Raw genomic sequence first — 23,588 nt, 5'->3', positions numbered from 1 at the left:
GTTGCTTGTGCTCACATGAAACCACAATTCAGGTTAGATTTCTCATTTTCTTCTCCTTCTTTCTCTCCCCTCTCCCTCCCACGCTACATCAGTTAGTCTGATGCCCTTCAAGCACCAGTCCTGGCTCCAAGGAAGAAGTGGTCATTGGCAATTGGAAGACAAGGACCTCTTCTCTAAATAGGCTAAAGTGTATAGGCACCTAAGATGCCTTTTTGCTGAGATGCTCTTGCCTGTCATTTGCTGTGCGAGGTACTTCTCAAACCCTTTTAGCATAGACTTTATTTCAATAGGCTGGGAATTCCTCATTCTGGAAGAGCAGGGAGAAGGTGCTTTTCCCCCCACATTAGCTAATTTGTCACTCCTGAACTGGGGGGTGTTGCTTTTCGAGGAGGATTAGAAATACCTGATCTGCTATTGTTTAAATTTTACCTTTGGTAAACTGAAACAGAACCTTCCATTATCTGTGTTCCCTAAAACTGCCAATCTATAGCCAAACTTAACTATAGTGTTGCTAAAATATTAGCTCCCACTCTGAGGGCTGATTGAGGATCAGCACTGACTAGCAGAGGAATAGGTAAAAATGGTTTTATGCCCCTTTGTGCTTCATCTGTCCTTTCTGCTTATGTAGTTCTGAGCTCTCTGAGGATGACTTTAACTTATGCTCACAGGGCATAATTTTGTAGCCACAAGGTTTAATCTGGCAGCCACGATTAATGGGAATGAGGGTATAACCACAGCAAAGCTAACATTTCACTCCTGCCTCTGCAGCTAGCAACTCTCAGCTGTAGAAATGAAGACAGGTTAAAAAAATTCAACCTATCCTCCACAGAAAAACTTTGGTTTTAACTTGTCAGTGTTTAGTAATTTGCAGTGTGCAGTGCAGCCCCATAAATAGTTGTGCTGGCACACTCACCCTTGTTGCTAAAGGAATGTGTCATAGAACTGTGCACTTAGCCCTTGGTTCCACAGTCATTAATTCTGGGCCTAATTACAGATTAACCTGAAGTACAGGCTGGGTCAGATGGAGGCATACAACTGCAGTTCTAGCAAATCAGGTGGACAGCAGTGTACTGTTTTTTAGGCAGCTGTTATGCTAGCTTTGTGCAAGCCTCACACAGTGATAGGGTATTTCTGTTTTGTGTGAGAAATCCAGTGGGCTGCTTATACCATATTGTATTTGAATGTGTTATCAATCAATTCCTTCTTTCCATCAAATATGCTCATGTCCATACAGAAATACATAGTTAAGATTCACTCTGCTCACTACATCACTTCAATTCTTTTATTTTGGAAGTCTTTTGTAAGTGAGGCCTGCTACAAGGTGGCTTATATGAAGGAAACAATAGAACAATTAGTGTAGGAAAAATAATCTAGGGACATGTCCTGCTCATTGGTATGTGCTAAATTTTTTTTTAAAAAATGTTTATGAATTTGTGTTTATTTATTTTATTTTGTTTCATTTATGGCTCTTATAATGATTCAAACAGCTTCTATTGAGAAAGTTAGTTATTTATGAATTAGTTTTTGTTGATTTCACTAATTAACTTTAAAAGTCTGAAATTTTGGACTAGATTTAATTTTCCCTCTGATTTCTTGTGCAAGGTTTATATTGATAGGCAATTTAATGAGACCTTTGCCTTCCAGATTGCGACAGAGTCATATGTTATTGTCATTGAGGATAAAGCCCAATTTACCAGAATTCCCTGAGGACTTCTACTCTGATTAGGGCTGGGAAGTTAAAAAAGGAGCCAACAAGAATAAAAGTAGATGCAACCTGTCCCAAAGCAGCAAGCTACCCATCAGCATTGCTCTAAAGCATGATAGCTTTACTGATTTCTGAGCTTCCATCTATATCTTACATCCTGTCTTCTCCCTTTCTGTGATGCACAAAACCAAAACAATTTATTCCTTTGGATGAGATGGGAAATCAAAAAACAGCAAAGGCTTTGAGGGAGGCCCATATTCCTCCAGGGGTGATGGGTGACCCACCATGATAGTCTCCAGATATATATTAAGCAGAATACTGCTACATTCATAATTTAGTGTATTTTTACTCTTAATAGAGAAGATCGTGATAAATATTATATAAATATTCCAGTATTTCTCTAATACTATGCAAATATTCTAATAATTCTCTGACATGGAAAATACCTGGAAAAATCTACTGAGCAAGTTAAAAACCCCACACAAATACAGCTATTACAATAGCAATGCTATATAAAACGATTCATGATTTTCAATCTACTACAGCTAGGGCTCCAAAGTCAGCATTTTATAAACCTTGGTGACACCACTGTAGGTGCCTGGTTTAAGAATAAAGCATCTCATGTGGCCATCCTGAACCAGAGGAAACATTTGAAATTCCAGTTCTGAAGGGTGTTCAGTGCAGCATCCTGGAGACTGTCTATTACAGGGCAGATAGATTGTAGGTGGCAAATCCCTGCCTTATCAGCCTATGTAATTTCTGTTTTGAAGGGCTCACTTCACAAAAAAAAAAAAAAAAAAAAAAAAAAAAAAAAAAAAAAAAAAAAAAAAGGAAGGAAAGGTAGCTAGTTTGCATATTCATTCAGTTTCTTATCTGTGGTTGTCACACATATGTTCAGCCTGATGGCTGTTGAACATGACTGCCTAATGTCCAGGAAGCATTTTTAGTTGAATCTGAACTTTATTTATAGAAGTCTGGATGTCTGTTGGCGTTATTTCTGTGAAATCAAAACCCTGAAAGAATAATTAAATTTGGTTTATGTAGCTTATTCATATGCATCCCACACATATAATAAAATCATGATTGATTAAGCAAGATATAAGTGCTTGAAAGATAAAAAGTTTCCCCAGAGATATGAGTACAGTAATTACAAAACAAACTCTGTCTCCCTTAAAATGTTTTAGTGAAAGTCTGAGCTGTCTCTGAGCAAGCAGGTAACAGCTGGTGTTCCGGGGCACCTAGAGATGCACTGGTGTAGCTCTTCACCAGTAGGTGTCAGTGGAGGGACCTCTGTGGGTTTAAAGCCTGAGCTGTGACTTTTCAGTTTCTAGCTAGTCCTTGCATACAAAAAGAAAAGGATGAAAGGCTTCATTTTCCTGCGTATTTTTCTTAAAGTAGTTCTTTCACAAACTGGGGAAAAGTAATACTCCCTGCTACATACCTGCCACCTAACTGCAGCAGCATCTCCAAATGAGTGCATGCTTTTTGGGATCTGATTGAGTTTAAATTCCACTCTAATCTGAGAACCCAATGGACCAATGAACTCTGTGAAACTCCATCATGTAAACAGTCATACCCTTTCCAGCCTGGTGACTGTTTGGTAAGCTGGTGTCCTGGTTACATTTCAGTTCTTATTCCTAAAAAGGATCAGCTCTAACGTAGTTTGTCTTTGCACCATCAGCAGAACAAGGCCCTTGTAAACCTGAAGCACCCAGTTTCAGTCTCTGACTTACCAAGATAGAGAACCTCTGTAACAAAAAATATTTTCTCTTACTTTGCACAGAGCACAAACAAAGCTTACACGTAGATGACATTTAAGAATATACATAGTGTAATACATTTAGACCAATACCTGATCTTTTTATAGAGACCAGCAAAAGACTCTTTAAGAAACCCCATGCTAAATAGTTGCCACTTCACCAGTATAGCCACTAGTAAGACAAATATCTTTCAAACCCCAACAATCTGTGTTCACCTTGAAATCTGAGCCCAGGGTGATCATATTTATGATTTCAAATGGTTTTAAACAATGGGGGTTTTGCAGTTTTTGAAATCTTTACGCTTTTCAGGTTGACTAAATGTCTTGAATGAATTCCACTGTTATTGATGCTATATAATGTGTTCTTTCTTCATTCAAAGTATTTTATGTACTTCATGGTTTTTACTTGTTCTTCCATCCCCATGTAGTAAATACAACAGTCTGATTCATCTTCTCTATTACAGTCACACTTCCTTTCTAAAACAATCAAATATCAAACAATCAAAATAACTTGTTTAAACAATTGCTGTTTTTCCCAGGACCTTGAAGCACCTTTTGGATATTAGGATCTGGCTCAATGAAAAGGTTAAATGTGCATACAAATTTAAATCAACTTCAATAAATTTATAAACAATACTTTAATGATTCAGCTCCTACTCTTGACTTTGTTATTGTATCTCTGTATGTTGATGGATTTTTACTCCTGTCATACTCTGGCAGTAGCTGTTGGTTTCTCAAGAGCTTAGGTCATGCAGCCCTAAGGACTCATCAGTGTCACTGAACATGTGTTCTCTCCATGAACCAAACACCAAAACCATGCGTAAGAAGGATCATGGTCCAGCATATCCGCTTTTCCCGTGTGTCATAGGACATGGACCCAAGTTTGGCCCCTACCAGGACTTCATCCAGACCTCTGCAGGAAAACCTGGCTAGTCCTAGAGGGCCTCCTGCACAGGTTCTCTGGACCAAACTCCATATTCAAGATTGCAGCTTGACTTCTGACAGCAAAGCAGCATCTCACTGCTGCCCACCTTACAGTATTTCTTTTCTGCTTGAGGGGTGGTGGGAGGAAGGGTGCTAAGAGAAAACTTTGTAAAGGTGGAACAACAGAGAGCATAGAAAAAGATGAACAAAGGTGAAAAAATTAAATTACAAAAACTGAAATGTCAGCTGAGGTGGAAATAAGAGATGCACTGTACACCTGATAGAAATTCTAGAAAGTGTTTTTCAGTATGAAATGCAAACTCCCAGCATACCCTGTTCAGGGCTCTTTTGAGACAGACATGATTCCTTTGTAACTCCCTTGAACTGCATGTAGTTACAGATCTGCTTCTGCCCAAAACAAATAACTTCCCTCATCATTTGTAATTGACGTCGCTGCAAGATCATACCTGAAAGTAATTTGTCTTGAAATCCTCATGCCTCATTATACTGATATGCAGTTCTCAACAAATTTAAAGCCTAGACACCCTAAGCCCTCAAAACCCATGTATTGTGTAGAATTTGTTCTACAGCTCAAGGAGAGGAGCTGAAAAAGCACTGAAGTTTATAGTTCCAATAGATATTTTGTGAAGAAATGGTCTCACAAAAATATGCATTTCATAAAAACTAATGCAGGATTATGCATCTTCACACTAATCAACTCAAACCTTCCCCACAAAAAAAGCCCAAATAAAACCCCCATCAACAAATAGGAAGCAGAAAGCTAGCAGAAGTCCTACGACAAAAGGATGGAGAAGGTAGCCTCTCTTCTAGACATGTTTTGGGAGTTCCCTTGGACCAAAGTCTAGTGTTGTCTTCCAGTAGAAGGAAAACATAATGCACCGTTTTGCGCTAAATGTGGGTTAAAAGAATATTTGCTCAGCATCTTTTCTCATGTTGAGATTACAGTCCTATTAAGACAGCTGGAATTATGGTTTAACATGGAAATTGTATCATTAAAAATCAATTCCTTATGAGGAAGTCCTTGGAAATAACAGATTCTAACAGCCAGACCATGAACCCAGTCTAAGCCAGGCCTTGATTTATGCTTTTCTGATTTCAAGGCAACCTCTAAATAGCTATTGTACCACTTACTGGGCCAAATAAAGCAAATGACAGTGGAATTATGAAAAAGTGTATCTGGTACAAAACTATATCAGATAATGTTATAATCTGTGGATTCAGAATGGTAAACTAGTAAGAGGAAACTTGCCACATAGTTGTGGGGTGGGGAAACATTTCAATAATCAAGAATTCAATTCAAGAATAAAGCAGAGTGGGATAGAGCATCCCCATTTCTGTGCTAGGATTTCATTCTCACTGATTCGTATTTTTGTTGGTTTTTTCTCTATTTCAGGTGCAGGTCTCAGTGTCAGTGATAACGAGTCTTGTCATGGCAGCCAGGATGGTGGCAGCATGGCTAACTCCCAGATTGTAGAGCTTAGAAGAATACCCATAGCTGACACACACCTCTAACTCCACAGCTTGCTTGGGTTTTTGTTGTTGTTGTTTTTTTTTTTTTTTATTCAAGCCTCAGTATTTTTATATTTGTACTTCCTTTTGCACTAAAACACTATATGAAACTGTAGTAGAATGCTGTTAGCTTTACTGAGCATTTAACAAGGTATGTTTGCTTGAGGTTTTGTATATCAGAAAAAAACCTGTAAATTTGTTACAGTGGGTGAGCATCAATAAATACCATAGCGATTGGCCTAGATTTGTATCTCGTAAGTAGATGACACATTTCACGAACTGTAGCTTTTTAAAATTAACTTGTACATTAACACTGACTAATAAAGCAATAGAGTCTGTTTGATACAAACCAGTCTGTTATTTCTCCTTACTGTTTATGAAGATGAAAGGTGATGCAGACACCCCGTTGGACAGGAAAGTGTTCTAGTGGCACAGTTTTTCTAAGTTTCCTAAGCTGTACTCTTCTCACTGTTTTTTGAGTACCCAAGTCTGTGAGCAAATTCAAATACAGACACAAGCCTTGTGCCAAAGAACTTGAAATTTAAATTGTGACATGATAAATATGCAATGATCTGAAACACAAAGAGGGAAGGGGAGATAAAGGACAAGACTGAAACCGCTGCCAGCTGTGTGCTTTTAACTTCTTTACCTTGGTGGTTTCATAATATTAAGCTCTCTTACTCTTTTCACAATCAAAAACGGGGAATTCCAAGGCGTTGAATTTTCTGTTGATCTCCATGTAGATATTCCTGTTCTGATTGAAGGGTTCAAGTATTGCATTACAAAGTTAGATCAGTAATCTGGGGCCATAAATGAGCAAGAAAAGATCCTCCCATGGAAGAAAAAAAATAAAAACAGAGGAAGTATTTCAGAACTGAGCAGGGATTATAGGAATCATTAACTCTGCTTGTGCACATACGGTCTGGAAGAAAAACACATTAAAGCAGGAGAGCAAGGGAATTTTCCTCTGAACACTTCTCAGTGTAGTATAGATGTACAGTAAATGAGAATGCAAGTCTTTTATACCTTCCTCAGGAACTTGCCTAAGGGCTTTGCACTGGGTAAGGTCTGAGCAACAACTTCTCTCTTTAAAAGAGAACTTTTCTTATGGAAATCTTTCCATGAATTTTTCTAGAATTATATGCAAATTTTGCTGTATCTAATTAACTGTTGAGCTTTAAAAAGCCAAAAACAACAAAACAAATAAATCCTACTTCTGTGTCGCAGTTCTGTAACAGCTAATAGGACATCACAGCTTATAGTCATCACCCATATCCAAGGCAGACACCAACTTTAAGGTCTAATGCTGCAAAAGGCTCCACAGACATGGGAAAATATTTCTAGTAAGGAAAGCCCCTAAACAAGTGCTTTTTAAGTATACATTTGAATTGGGAAATAAGAGTATGTCTGTATATAGTATATGATCTGCTGTATTGAGTCTTAAATTTCTGATTCACAGGAATGTTGTTGGCTCTTTATACTGGTCATGGTAGAGAGGGAACAAAGCCAAGTCTTTTTGATAAATGTCAAAAGTTAATGTGGGGTTGAAGGTGAGAGTGGGGGATAGTAACTGAGTCTTTCTTCACTGTGGACAATACACAGGGCAGTTAGGAAGGCCCTGAGCAGAAGGGGCAGCCATTAAAATTGGGTGCAGTGCATCAGAATGTGTATATAGATGCATACAGATGTATAAAGTGGGCAACTTTATGCAAAAGTGAGCCATCTAAGCAAATTTCATAATTCACTTTTTTTCCCATAATACACCTGTTAAAAAGGGACTTTCTGAGCACTTGAGTGAACTGCAAGTATCGTTGAAATAAGTCAGTCTGGAGTTAAAATTAGTTTTGAATATTTTGAAATATGGTACTTTTTTTTATTTTCCTCACAGGAAACCTGGCTCATTCTTCCTGAATAAACTGAGATGAAGTAAACCTTGTTAGTGCTGATCCTTCTCATCTACCCACTAAAGGCTTTATGTGAAACCTGGCCCCACAGACCTATTGCAACACTTGCTTGGTTGTGAGCAAGTCAGGGCTGTAACAGATGTTTCATTACTCGCAGTACATGCTACTACATGCCGTGAGAAAGCTTATAAAAGAGGACGTTTGTTTGATTTGACTCATCACCATAAATGTTAATACTTTATGTCACTTCAACTTGTTGCACAACTGGCCTGGTTAGGGATTTGCTGTAAATGCATCAGCATTTTCAGAGGAGATCAGTAGGATGACATCTGCTGCCAGCATTTTCTGAGTTTTAAATCTCTAGGTGGTAGTCACACGGTTTAAAGTCATAAGATGAATTTTGTTATTGTTCAAAAACCAATCCTTTTTTAGCAGAAAATGTTCTGTCTGTCGGAGATTCAGTGGTTTAATAAAACAAGTCACTCAGCCTGTTTTTTTGCTGTTCCTTGGACAGGCAAAGATAGAGACAGGAGGAGGGCAGCTGTGTGCTCTGACTCAGGTGTGCCCAGCAGCCCCACCTGGGCAGGACCAGTATCTTTACCCTTGGTGTAACTTAACCCAACCAGATTGAGTGCCTCCTGCAGCTCCTTGATCTCAGGAATTATTTAAAATTTGATTGAGAGTATAAACATTTCTTTGTTTCTATGAGGTGAAATAATCTGCAGCTAGATGTCTTTCAAACCAAGCATTACCACACAGCCTGCCATGCTGACTGACTCATACAAGGCTTTTCTTTGCTCCTCTGTAGGGAAAAACACTTGCTGCCTTTTCTGTTTTCGCTATAAAAGAAGATAATTTCTCCCCAAGAAGCCATTTTATGTGTTTTGAAGGGTAGAAGGAGCTTTAGTTAGTATTTACTATATTTAATATTAATACTTAATATAATATTAAATAATAGTATTAACTACAATATTTAAGAGAACGTATCTATATTTCAATTATTATTTAATAATATAATAACATATGCTCTATGCAATACTATAATGTTATAATTGTTTATCATTTATTATATTTCTTATGCATTATATTTTAATTTAATATTATATAATAATACTTAATATAACATTTTACAGTTCACTGTGTGAAGGAGGTCCCTTTTCCAGACAAATTTTACTTAAAACTACTTACATATAGATGTAGATCAGATGGATGAATAGACACGTTTCAGGAGTTTGTTGCTGCTCACATGCCAATATAATTCACCTCTTTTGAAGGATGGCTGAAGGTATTTCACATTCAAATGCATAAGTGATGAAAAATGTTAGGTTCAACAAACATCTCTAAGGTGATGTTTTAGAGAAAGCCACCTTCCTTGCTGTATAGCAAAAACAAAACTCCATGTCAGTGACTTGAACAGAACTATTTCGATTACTAATTTTTTTAGAAGCCAGCTGAGGACCCCAATATATTCATATTCTGTCTCTACCATGCAAATGCTTAGCTCTCCAATACTCTACATCCAAACTCATCATCCTGCTGAGGACTTCACAGTTAGAGCTTTGATCTGCAAAGGATCAGATTGTATTGAGAGCTTTACAGCAATAAAGTGCCTATGTGCTCAGCATAAAATTGTGTTAAATTGACTGATCATGTCAGGATCATGGCTAGACTAGAAAAGTGCTTAAGTTCAGGCATATCCTGCTGTCAGATGCATTTCACTATAGCTTGGTTTATGGTCTGGCCCTTGGGCTACTATTGTAGATTCTGTTTCACCAGCACTAGTATAAATCACTAAGAAACCAGAATGTATTTCAAATTTGCTGGCAGCAGAATTTGCTCCTGTGTTACTTCTACTGATAGTAACATGTGTGAAAGTAGCACATGCAACTTATCTGTTCAATATGTTATTCTGTTAATTTTCATAGAAAAACACTCGAGAAGAATTTCCACTTTGAATTTCATTATTCAAAATTATCTTCTCTGCAATAAATACATTGGAATAATTACAGTGTAACACTCTGGCACACAATAAATAAATAGAAATATTTGCAATGTAATTCTCAAACATTGTTGAACTAAATACCTGGGAGTAATAATATGCTGAAATGTAGAAGATGGTTTGTCTAAACTAGCCTAAGTGGTAGGCCAAAACCCCTAAGAATGCTTTTTCTTGGTTTTAACCAAGTTAAAGTTGTATTCATGATACTGACAGCATTATTACAAAAATACAAGATTTGGAGGAAAATATATATTCTTATGTCTCATAACAATGCCTGGGGTAAAAACAGAAGGGTTTTTACTGGAGCTGTTTTTCCCCAACTCAGCAGGTAGGCTTCAAAGACAGTGTGGTAAAGCCTGTGCTATAGCACCATTGATCTGAGCACACAGTGACTTTATCCAGCAAAACTCTAACTTCCAAAACCTGTCCTCTTCAGGGTGCCTTTACTCTTCATAAACAAGTACATGTCACCATGTGCAGACAGACAGAAAATTATTATGGGATACAATAATGCAGATATATAAAAAATATATATATAGATATATAGATGATATATAGATATATAGATATATGGATATATGGATATATAGATAAATGGGTATATAGATATATAGATATGGATGTGGTTACAGGTATCGATATAGGTAGATAGATAAGTATTGATAGATGTAGATGTAGATGTAGATGGATAGATGTATAGTAAGAATAAATTCTGTTTCAGCCTGGGAGCTAAAACACTGTGGTCATGAAACAGGTTTCCCTGGAAACTTCTTGGCTCCTGCTTTACAATTCCTGAACCAAAGTTAAGCCTGTGATTTCCTAGTTTCCTAACTGGAAAGAGTCAGGTATAGGATATAGAGTTGTTAAAAGAGCAGCAAGGAAAAGGGATGCCCAAAATCTCCCTTTGCTCTTAGCCTCACAAAGCCCACAAGCTATGTGATTGATGTGCTGCACAACCTACAGCCTGTTTGTGCCTTGGGTCTGTCTGTTCCCTATGGCAGGGAAGCAGAGAAACAAAGATTTACCATCTGGCAAGGACCAGATGGGTGAATGGATTCCTGCTTGCTGTGCACACAGGACCGTAATTCTTTTGGTTTGAGAGAACAGCATGTCCTGGAGATTGGGACAGTGTGAGAGGAAAAGAATGGCCAAACACTGACCTCACTCCAAATCCTTGATGGATCCTGACAAAGGGAGATAGTGAGTTGTTTCTCCTTGAGTGTGTGCGGGAGGATGACACCACTAGCTCCCCTCCTCTTCTGTGGCACACAAGTAGCATCTGTACTAGCTACTCAAACAGGACTTGGTCTCTACTGTTTCAGACTCAAAGTGAGCCCTGTTTGAGTGTTCTCCATGTCACAGATACTGTTTGCTCCTTTTAGCAGAAATCTAAAAATACCCCACCAACTAACTTTCCTTTGCTAAAGAAGTGACCTTCCTCCCTGAGCTCCTGCATGCCCAGCACCTCAGTCACCCACATTACTTCCCAAAGAGACTCATTATTCGCTTATTTGTTCCAGACCGTTGTAAGGACATAATGACAATTAAGAATCTTCTGGTTTTCTGTCTTGTAAAAAGTAACAGGTTTCCTTCTAATTTTTTATTGTTCTGCAATTACCATGTTTTGTACCTTCTGCTCGGTAAGGTCCTAAGGAGTCATGTCCTACTCCAGCAAATTCCACTTGAAAGCATCCTCATAGTTGAACATGTGCCTATTTTGGCTATTCAGGTGGCAAAAATACCCGGCTCCCTGGTTGATGTGTCTCCACCCACATGGATCCTGTGTCCAACTGTTGTCTATTGTACATTTAATATATCCCATTTTAACTGGGACTTCCTGTAAGTTTTGTAACATACCTGCTCACTTGTGGAGCAGTAATGATTGCACCTGAGGAACATAAGCAAAAAGGATAAACTTCTGAGTGCTTCTTTGTCTTCCTTTTCTTTTGTTTTTTATCACCCACTCTCTTCCTACAGTTTCCACAATGTGATGCTCTGCCTTCTCATGCAGCAGTGTGTGACGACCCAGAGTACCCAAAACAAATGCTGAGGTCCTTCTCTGGGGATCATTCTTCCATACTGAGAGCCAGACTTAATGATTTTACTTTTCAGGACTAAGGTGCTTTTTAAAGTTAAGAGTATATCTATTCCTTAAATTCAGTGTTGGCAGAAGACCACTGCTGCCCATTAGAAGACCTCTAATCGTTGGTCATTAAAGGACGAAGGATTAGGATTAGAATACCTCAAATCCTGGTTTTTAGTGTGCTAAGGATTAGGATAAGATCTGACCTATGACAGTGGCATGGACCACTGCTGTGTCACCAGCAAGGAAACAGCCTGCCTACCTTAAAAATCATGCTCTGCTGCAGAGTGCAGAGCAAGAATGAGCCAGGCAAATGCCAGGCAGTTACTAACAAGCCTTTTGACTTGTAATGGAATAGCCCATAACAAACACTGGGTGATTAATATTAAAGATAATCCTCAGAGCATGTAAAAGAATCCCACGTAGCCTCAGGAGATGGACAGCTAAATCCTTGGAGCTTGTATACACAGTTATGCCATCCGACCCCAGGGATACAGACCTTGTTTTTGAAAGCAGCATGCTCTAGAGGAGAAAGTAAATGGAAAAACTTGCTTTTCTAACACAGAAAAAGAGCCCTGAATGTTCACGAAAACAATATTTTATTGCAAAGGAAACAGAAGTTAAGGTTTTCTCCTCATAAAATTGAGGTTAGCATGATTTAAAAATGTCATAGCTTTCTGAAACTGTGTGGATTAGCAAAGAAAGAAAATGTCCATTTTTATATATGTTTATATCCTCAGAAATACTGTTAGAATTAATATTTTTTGCAGAAGTACTAGCTGACAAAAGGTAGTGGTTTACACATCATATGAAGTAAATTAACACTTAGATCATAAGACTCATAAGTGGCAAGAATTCATTAGCTCTAAGATAACTGCTTTTTATTTTAATCTGATCTCTATGAAAGGAAAATTCTTGTGTTGAAATGAATTAAAGCCCTTCTTTTCCTTTTTGTCTTATACAAGTATTATATTTTTCTTTTTTCTTATGACTTTTATATTAGCAATGCCAATATGTGTTTTGCTCAAAATTAAGTTCATTATGTCTAGTTTTCCTGAGGAAGAGGGAAATAAAGGCATGATTACTTCCTTGTACTGGACAGAGACAACTTCTCATTTTGAGCTGCTCAGTATTTTATGTTTTAAATAAATAAATAAGCCTCTAAAGAAATAATGCTTCTTGGATTTTGGAGGGGTGACTTGAAATTGCGATATTTGCATGTCTAATTTTCTATAGACAGAATCCAGAAAGCAGGAAAGAATGAGGGATATTTATTTCCATTAAGTGTGAAAAAGACAAAGAAACGTGCCTTCCTGTTAAGATCCATTCTAGGCCAAAACTGGATACATGGAAAACAAATTCATGACAGTGGGAGTCATTGTCTTAGCTTGACTATTAACAGCTGTAAGATTACGCCTGCGGTGACTGTTTTCGTTTGTTCTAGAAGAGTACAGTCAGCAGTGACTGCTCTACTGCTTCTTAAGGTCAGATCCTGATCAGAAGCTTCCCAGACAATAGCTCTAAACATCAGATTTCACTGATAGGAATTTATAATTTGTACTTGCAGGAATGAAACTCTGGTCTTAACTGAGTTATGTTGTGAATATAAGAGTTATTTTTGGCTTGCAGGTGGAAAAACTGTATCTCTGGATTTCCCACAGTAACCTGGAATACAGCATTCCTCAATGCAGAGTGAAACTAGGGAGAGCAAACTACCTTGTTGGTGTCTGAGGATCTTTCCAGGTCTCAGCTTTAGCCCATGGCAAGGCTACCTGGAGCCCTCAGTGAATTGCACAGTATGGAACGCCTGTGCCCACAGGAGCAAAATCCACAGCCCAAGACCAACAACATCTGTCTTGTCTTCCTTGTAAGCACCCTGAAGAGTATGTGGGTGTGAAGCTACCTTCACAATCTTTGATTGTGTGTCAAGTAATGGTGGCTTTATGTCTGCTGATACAAGGTACACCCATGTCTGCTTAGTCAATTTGTCTCTGAGGCTGTAAAAATAGCTCTGTTTGACTCTGAGAGGTTGTTTCAGGCTTGTTTTTGTTTCTGAATTGATCTTTAACTAGTTTCCAAGAACACACAAGGGCTGGAGAGAGCCTTGCTGCTACTTGTGTTTCAGACTTTGCAGTTTGGGGCAGAAAGTCTGTGACCATGTGTTCCCTGCTTCACTTTGGTTTTCCACAGAACATGCTGCTAGTGTCACTAGCACCTGTTAGGGCACCCTGTTAGAGCAATTTTTAGTGTTCACCTGCTTTTCGTTGAGCTGACAGGACCTTTGGCTATGAAGAAGGTATGTGGGCTCTATGATACATGCTGGACAATCAGTGTGTGGACAATTGTCCGGAGACCCTACTTTTCTTAAGCTTTTGCCTTATTCAGGCAAGATTTCCAGAGTATCGGTGTTGCCAATAAAAACGGTGAAAATTATCAATAATACAAACACATGGGTTTGTATTACAATATGTAATTAAACATGTAATGCATATTACAATTTTAATACCAGCAATACCAAATTAGCTGTTGTTTATAAAGCAATAAAAATTTGGGGAATTTTCTATGTGTCAAGGAGTTGGAAAGATACCCCAAAGATACACACTCTGCTTAAGTGTCTCTCGCTCTAGTGCCCTGTCTTCACATAAGATGAGTATATTCTGTAACTCCCAACCTTGGTTAAACCAAAAAATGTTAAAGGAGGAGAAAAGGAAATGTCATAGATAATGCTGAGGTTTTTTTGTGGTTGTACCTCATTTTGATTCTTCCATATCTAAGTTATTCTGAAGTAAGCACTGAATGTTGCTGAGTGTCATCCGACACAAACACAGTGTCTTTAACATCATCTGAAGATCAAGGTTATATTTATGCTTGGAGGTAATATAGTAGTATTTGTTTAGACTTTGTGATTGAATGAGAAGGAAGAGTTTATCTATGCAAACACATTTGACTGAAGGGAAATGCTTTTTCTCATGGAAAACAGACTGAATATTCAATCACTAATTTGCAGAACCAACAACTCAAAAGAAATTGGTCTGTTCCTTCCACACACATCTAATGAAATGTAGCCAGAATTAACTGCATATAAAGGCACTCCATATGACACTTGGTTGCAGTTTCCATCCGGTTGCAGATTTTTCACTTTGAACAGGCATCCACTGGGCAGGGAAGATTCACAGTACTATAGGAGTGTGATGGTGATAGGGGGGAGCAAGACACAGCATGACTCTTCCAGGATTTCAGCAGGATGCTGCTCTGCTCTCCGGCTCTTCTCTGCTCCAATGCTCCTCCTTAAGGATTTCTTTGAGAGCATATGCCTGCTGGACGTGGAGATGACCAACTTGTTTTGATCAAGTAAAGCCCATAAAAGCAACCAAACTGATGCTGAATTAGGTCATGCTGATCTTTCCAGGAATTTGAACTGTTACCAATTCTTTGCAATATCAGTAATGTTAGGGATAAATTGGTGTAAAGTATGTCATGCATGGTAGTAGATCTATGATTAAGTGTTTATATTCATGTTCTTTTAAGATGTGTGAATCAAAATTATTTTAACCTATTTTTTTCCAGCTAAAATATTAATAATGCCACACAATGAATTTTCACATTGAAGGAAACTATCCAACATCCACTAGATCCACACTGAAACAAAACTATTGAAACTTTCTACCTGCCTCAATTAGGCTTTCCAAGATATCCATCACTCTAGAAATTAAGATATTTCTTGTGTCCCAAACTGTACCAGCAACTGCCAATTAAAATACAACTATTTAATCATGTTAAATTAGAGCTACGATAATATTAGTCATCGCCTAATAACATTTTGCAAGCCACTAAGAAAGTAAAGTGTTGCCAAGAAGGCTGTTACCCTTCCACACTATAAATCAATAAATCATAACTGTACTGTGTACCTTCACTTCTGTTCTACCACACTGTGATACACATAAAACATAAAGCAAGAAGCCAGACATGGGTTAAGTAATTTAAAACAATTTGTAAATTGTAACTCAAGAGGCCTATTAGTTAGTAAATCATTCATAATCTTGAAAGCATTTAAATGCACTTGATTTCAGTAGAAAAATGCTGCCTTCAAGACTGTAAAAGACAATATTCTCTTCAAGTGTTTCTGTAAATGTTTCAACATAAATTGTTGAAAGTAATAATCAATTTCAACCATTCCACCAATGCTACATGTGTCATAAACTGGGACTAACCAGAAGTCCTATATTTTTATCCATTAATAACTGATATTTTCATTATTATTCCCAAACTCATCTTTTTGAAGGTGCAGACATGGGTTAGAACTTTCGTCTCTTTTCTTTGCTCTTAATTAGCTGTTTTCTGCTAATTAAGCAGAATGCTTAATTAATGCTTCTTCCCAGCTTTATTCTCATTTTATTAATATTCAGTGGTGGAAAATCACCAGCTCTGAACTCCTATAGCTATGGATGTTCACAACAGGAAAGGGCACATTCTATGAAATAATGGCACTGGTCAGATTAGAAAGGATTTAGAAAGGGCTGGGATTTTTAAGGCATTTTTAAGGAATTTTTATGTGATCCTCAAAACACTGGCTGAACCCTTTGGGTTTCCTCTGCCTCTCCTGGAATGGCTTAGGTGCCCCTTCTTTTTTTTTAAGTGTCATAAAGTGCTCCCTGGGATAGTTCAGGAGCTTGATATGTGTGTGTTACACCAAAAAATAAAAACAACTTCCAATCAGAGAGTCATGGGTTCATAGAATAATTTAGATGGTCAAAGATCTCTAAAATCACTGAATCCAACCCTTAACCCAGCACTGCCAAGTCCTCTACTAAACCATGTCCCCAAATGCCACACATGTTCAAAATCCTTACAGGAACAGTGAGTCCACTACCCCCATGGGCAGCCTGTTCCAGAGCTTGACACTTTCAATAAAGACCTTTTTTGTAATATTTAATCTAAATGACCTCTGGCAGAAGTGGACAACTTCCTCGAGTCCTATCGCTTGTTATGTGGGAGCAGAGACCAACTGCCACTTGGTTGCACCCTCTTTTCAGGTAATTGTAGAAAGAAAGAAATGTCTCTTCTAATCCTTTCTCGAGGCTAAACCACCCCAGTTCCCTCAGCTTTTGCTTGTCACACTTGTGCTCCACACACTTCTCCAGCTTTGCTACCCTTCTTGGGATATAATCCAGCCCCTCGATGTCTCTCTTGTAATGAGGGGCTAAAACTGAGCCCAGGAATTGAGGTCTGGCCTCACCACTGCTGAGTGCAAAAGGTCTATCATTTTACAGTGCTAAGTACCTTAGTTAGCATTAGAAATAAACCTAGAATGGAAAAGAATCAGATTATCCGTGTCTGCTAAACAGATTAAGTGTCTCCCACCCTTGAGAAGTCATTCTTGAGGAAGACCACATCACTAAGAGTGACCTTTCGGAGAAATGAACAGGGCAGTCTCAGCCTTGGGCACACGTGGACTAGAATCAAAATTTATTGACTGCAGCAAAAAGACTGATGCAGTGGCCGAGATGTGTCTGGATTCTGTTTGTGTAAACATCTTGGCTGGTGCCACATGAAGGCTGGTATTCCAGCCCTGGGAAACTCCTAGTGAAGAATGAAACACTTAAAAGGAGGAAGTGCGTAAAAGAAAAATATAAATACTTCCCAGGAATGCTTACATTGTTTAGGCATTTCAAGGAAAGAAAACAAATCAAATACAAAACACAGGGAATAATAACAGCAATATTTCTGGAAAGAGTTCTTTCAGTGCATTGTTTATTTAGTGCTTCCTTGCTGTTCTAATTATCAACATGATGTGCAGCATTCATATAGAAAAAATAATGACTAAATCTGCACTGATGAAAGAACAAGTATCACAGAATCACAGAATATGCTGGGTTGGAAGGGACCCACAGGGATCATCAAGTCCAACTGAGGAGGAGCTTTCCATTTCATATTAGCAAGTGTTCAGTCAACTATTTTAATCTTACCAAAATTCCACAACATCTAGAAACAATGCCTATCTATAAACCTTTAGTTAGACCTTACCTGCCTTTGGTGCTGGAGAAGGTGCCTGTGAGCACTGTTTCCATCTATTTTTCATATCTGGGCTAGAAGTGCAGTCAGCCGATGCCATGAAAAGAGAGGTGCCATTGCAATTACAAGTTCATCATTGTATTTCAAACTGCAGAAGACTGATCAGGAGCTCCAACAAATACACACCGGGCAATAAAGCTCTCAGACCACACACACATGGGAGAAAGAAAAAGTGCAGTTTACCTAGGGAGTTCAGATGAACTTGTGCAAACTACCTGTTAGGCAAACACCTCTAAAGTCAAGGGGTAAATGGGAACTGCTCTTCATCTCAATCTAGCACAAGTCCAGTAGCCTCCCTGCACCTGCAACTGCTGCCCCAGGTAGCCCAAGTACCTGTGTGCCCAAAAAAGAGAGTCCATCTTGGGAAATCTACTAGGTTAGCCTTGTCCTTGCATGCCTGGGCTGCTGAAAAGCCACAGTTAATGTCCATGCTGGTCAGTGAAACCTACACATGTCAAATGATCCATCAGTGTGGCCACAGGATTCTTCAAAACTTCTTAACAGCTCTGATCCAGACCCCTCACACAGGCAGAGAATAAAGTTTTGGGGGTCTGGGATGTTAAGGCAGCTTAACAAAGAATCAAAATGTGCATCTGTGTGTGTGTGTGTGTGTGTGTGTGTCCATTTCAAAAATGTTCGATGCTAATCCACATTTATTAAAATTAGTGGATGATTTAAATTGTTTCCATTGAAATTTAAAGTGAGTGAGAAGAAGATGGCTCCCTGCCTCTGGAGAGCATTAGAAGATACCGTACACAGCTCTATCCTTGTGCATTTTTTTCTGGTTGCATTTGAAATTCAGCAGCATTTTGCTTTGGGAATTTGCAGTAAATAAGACATGTCAGGGAATTTATATAAAAAGTTAGCTGCTGGAGATATATGGCCTGAAGAAGTGTTTTTGCAAAATAGAAAGTAGTAATCTGTGAGTTTGGAGCGCAATACTCACAGAAAAAAAAAAAGATAAAAAAGTATGTGTACCATCTTTCCATCATGCTGGGCAGAGCCTGCAGTGAATCAGTTTTTTTCTTCTTCTAAAGGAATATGTATTTTTCCAGCATCGGATGCAATATAAAAAATCCAGGAAAAAAAAGAAAAGAAAGAAAAGGCCCAGCTTCAGATTGTTTGTTTCTTCAGGTACATGGCTTATTTATCTTTCCTTTAGAAGGAAAGTATCAATTGCTATATATATCTGATGACTTCATTAGTTGGACATTGTAGGAAAGAACATCTCCCTCCAGCAGAAGGTGCCATGAGAGTAATAAAATTTAAATTATTTAGAGCTAGAAATAGGAATGTTGCTATTGTTTGGAATCTTCAGACAATTTCTGTACTGGAGGAAGATACCTGAAGAATTCAGCTAGGGTTAATGAATAAATTAAAAGTAAGTCCTAAGAAAGTTGTAAATTCAACTAAAGTAAACTGTTGCTTCTTACAATTTAACCTCCTGCTATATGTATGATGTAGAAAATTTTTATATTTAGCCACATAGTAAATTTGATCCCAAAGAAGGACAGCAGAGGAATTCAACCATTGAAGATGTCCCTGCTCATTGCAGGGGGGTTGGACAAGATGACTTTTAAAGGTCCCTTCCAACCCTTACCAGCCTAGGATTCTGTGATTCTGCCTTTGTTTGTTTTGATATATTTGATTCTTGCTTTAAAAAAGGAAAGAAAGAAAATTCAGCTACTTAAAATTTTTCATTTGAGGATTCTTTGTGTGGCTTTCCCCCCTGCACTGTCCCATACTTTTTGTTCCATAAATGGATACTAAATGAGGACACAATGACATTGTTCTTCTTAGCCTTAGGCTGTGGTACAATGCTTATGGTGAGCTCTTACTACAGCAAAACCACTCTTAATCTCTGGTAGCTGTGTAGGAACTGTTCTGCTCTAATTGTAATAGTTTACAATTCTACCCATCTATTCATCTTTAGAACAAATGAATTGAAATTTTTAATAGTGTTTTTTACTTTTTTTACATTTATATGTTTAATCCAGTGTGTCTATGTATACATATGCATACACATACACATATACATATGCATATGCATAGAGAGATACATATATTTACATAACTATGTAGTGACATTGGTTCCCAGCTTTGACAGATCTGCTGGGCACTTAGTGCTCACTCTATGTGTGTGTGGTTTTAAATTATTGTATTACATTTAAAAAATAACTTAAGCACTAGGAATATAATTTTTATTCTAGATGAAATCACAGTGCACAGGTGTTTTGAACTTTTTTTTTAACATTAAAAAAAAGTTTAATAGCTATTAAGAAATCTTCAAGAAGTATTTTTATTACTACAGGAAGTTAGCTCACAGCCCTGAAATAATCACTCAGTCAAGCACAAGGCCACTAAAAGGCAAATTAATAAGTTGCTCATGAGGCAGAGTCTCTCTTTCTTCTTTTTTTTTTTTTCTTTTTGGCAAATGAGATGTATTACTCTTAGTTGCATTGAATAGCTTAATTTTTAAGGTTAACTGCACATACATGTTCAATCATGTATCTGTAGTAGTAGATCCTGAAGCAGCAGGACATCACTTACTGTGGCTAAGTAAAGAACTGTGCAAGACTTAAGGGACTGATCTCAGCCAACAGAACAGTTTCGATAAAGACTTAGTCTTACTTGAAGGCAGTTATAACAGAATTACAGATAAATTTCACATTACAGCTGGTCAAGTGATTGCTAACATGACATTCTTCAAATGGCGGAAAGGGACATTCTTTTTGTTAATACATGCATGAAACACATTTGTGATACTTAGGCTACTAAACATTATTGTTTTCTCAAACAAAAATATTTATTGTATTTGATAAAACATAACAAATTCTATGCCAGTATTAGTGTGTTTATAAATTAAAAATTATTGAATTTTTTATTTGGTAGTTGAACTCCCACAAATAACAAGCCACAGCCAGGTGTTGATGAAGAATCCCCAGATTAAAATGTTTGTGTCTAGTGAGTACTTATGAATAACACACACTTATGGAGATAGATGGAGCAACCTCTTATGAAGGGGCCTCTGCTCACACAGGCTGTTAGGCCTAGGAGTACTACAACAATTTTTTCATATACCAGAGAAGCTAGTTATTCTAGAACAAAAATTTACTACCTAATAACTAAGCCTCTACATTTAAAAGATTCTTACTGAATATGGTGTGAACAAAGGCAGTGTTTTATTTTCTGTCTTCAAACTCTTGCTCAGTTTTGTCAACTTCAATTAGTTGTTAGCTGAACTTGTTCAGAAGCAGTTTCAGTTTATACCATAAGCAGATACATAAGCTGTGAAGTATTTTGGGATCCAGTGTCCCAGGACATTCAGTATTTGTACTGTTCAAGGGCTGAGAGACTGCTGTAGCTCTTTGGTCTATTGTGGAAGAGAAGAACAGCAGAAAACCTTTCCTTAGGCAAACCTTTTGTTTTTCCATGGGAAAAAATTCTGATAGGATTCATGGGAGAGGGTAGAAAAAGAGTTTTAGACATGTATTGCAGAGTATTCAAAAAGAAAACACCTTGCACAGGGTGTCTGTGTGAGGTACGTTTTAGAAACAGATACCATGCATTACAATTTTGAACATAATATGTGTTTACAGGTGAAGCAGTTGGCAATTCATCTATAATTTTTTTCTTTCATAACCATTCCATGTGAAATACATCATGTGTTCACCACATACTTGTACATTAGCAATCCTTATCACCTTGGAATAAATCCGTGAGGGATACTGTGTGAGAGAACATCTCTGGTATTAACATGGAGACAGCCAAACTGTGACATTTCAGTACAATCTGAAAGGACTTTCCAGAGTGCTCAGTGATCCGTAGACTCTCAGTAGCATTTGATATGTGGATATCTTTTGGCATCTGTGTCAACACACTCAAAATGTCACTCAAGACTGCCTCAAGCATTCTAATATTCCTTGCTAAACCAATGGCTGTGTTTCAAGATCTTTTAAGATCTGGTGGTGGTGCCCTTAGCCAGAACATGAGCCCTTGCACTTTTATTGTGGCTTTTTGTTGCTTTCAGCAAGGAAACATGAGTCTCAGTAGGTTTAGCTTCTGCTTGTTGAGAGCTCATCTTGGCTGAACATGAACTCCTCCTGTTGACCATGTCCTTCTTGGGCTCCACCAGTAGATCAGTGATAGCACAGTATTTTGGTGGTTTTGGTCTCTCAGTCTTTCCATTTGCCATCCTGATGAAGGAAGATATTTGTCAGCTGCAGCCTTAAAGAGGAAACTGAAATAATCTGACTGAAGAGTGCTCTGTCTCTGGGCCAGACACAAAAACATCATAGTCATAGAATCCCAGAATGGTTTGGGTTGGAAGGTGACAGGAGCCAGAGAGCGACGAAAGCTGATAGCTGTGCAGACCTTCTAGCCTTAGTGCCGTGAAAAGCATGGGACAGATAAAAACTCAAGGCAAGAACAAGAAGCAGAGACGAAACAAAGCCCAAGGGAAGAACAAGAGGCAAATACAGGATGAACAGGACGCCATTACCTGAGCCTCTGGGGCAAAAGGATGATTAGGCAGGACACCGCTGTCGCAAGAGGGAATCTGCAAGGACTTGATAGTGTTGCTATGGGAATGGGGCAGGGGGGTTTGAGCCTATGGATCTACCCGGGAGTAATAAACTATAGAACACTGGTAACTTGTACAGTAAACTGCCTTTGCTTGCTACATCCAGAAGAGTCCATGCTTCTTCAATCCCCACAGGAAGGGACCTTAAAGATCATCTAGTTCTAATCCCTTACCATGGGCAAGGACACCTTCCACTGGACCAGGTTGCTCAAAGCCATCCAGCCTGGCCTTGAGTGCTTCCACCATGGATGGAGCATTCACAGCTTCTCTGTTTCAGTGCCAAACACCCTCACAGTCAAGACTTTCTTTCGAACATATAATCTAAATCTTTCCTCTTTTAGTTTAAAACTATTCCCTCTTGTCCCATCACCAACCGCCCACATAAAAAGTTGCTCTCACTCATCTTTTTATACAAAAGGATTGCCATTTATTTATTTATTATTATTATTATTATTATTATTTTCATTTATTCATACTCCCAATCCCCTCCTTCTCCAGAAATCTGTAGCCCATTCAGTGGTCTGAGACAGCCTCTTCCTGCCTCCTGTGACCAGGCTTCCACCAAAGGCATCATATCCATGGGCCGATCCCACTGCAGAGAGGATGTCAGTGAGGCATTCACTCTCTGAGGCAACCCCTTGTCTGTGCTTGTTTCAGGGAGAAGCTGACAGAACAATTCCTGACAGATTCAGAGTCCTGCCAGCCACTCACTATGGCAGAGTTTCAGTCTGTGCAGGATTAGGTGAATCAGAACAGCAATCTGTGAAAAGGTTGGTCTAAGCTTCATGGTGACATTATGTTCTGCAAAAAGCTGTGGCTGAGAGTGTTGTGCCAAGCACAGCTGTTTGCACTGTGGGAATCAGAGAAGAACAACACAAAGTGTCATCCTCTGAGGCAAAACTATGTCATCTATGTGCAAAATTCAGAAGTGAGTTGACTAGTGTGGTGGTATCTATTGCATTTGGAATTGCACTTCCCTGGAGTTGCAGAAGCTGATGGTTTGCACAGGCAACTCTTTGAGACTGGGGTA

The 23,588-nt window shown here is 38.4% G+C and overlaps 1 protein-coding gene across 16 annotated transcripts in view; it reads left to right on the top strand.

Moving 5' to 3' along the window:
- Positions 1-23,588, top strand: part of ADGRV1 (adhesion G protein-coupled receptor V1) — a 310,923-nt gene that overhangs the window by 263,297 nt on the left and 24,038 nt on the right. For 8 of the 16 annotated variants that reach the window (XM_048292630.1, XM_048292634.1, XM_048292633.1 and 5 more), the window contains one exon: positions 5,803-6,267. The exons of 3 other annotated variants lie outside the window; for them this stretch is intronic. In XM_048292630.1, coding sequence (XP_048148587.1) covers positions 5,803-5,921 — 119 coding nt within the window. In that variant the 3' untranslated portion in view covers positions 5,922-6,267. 5 more of the 16 variants (XR_007201086.1, XM_048292636.1, XM_048292635.1 and 2 more) reach the window with 5 other exon arrangements.

This window comes from Corvus hawaiiensis, chromosome Z, assembly GCF_020740725.1.
Source record: "Corvus hawaiiensis isolate bCorHaw1 chromosome Z, bCorHaw1.pri.cur, whole genome shotgun sequence".
Taxonomy (NCBI): Eukaryota; Metazoa; Chordata; class Aves; order Passeriformes; family Corvidae; genus Corvus; species Corvus hawaiiensis.
The sequence above is the reverse complement of the archived record's forward strand: the minus strand, read 5'-3'. Positions and strand labels throughout refer to the sequence as shown.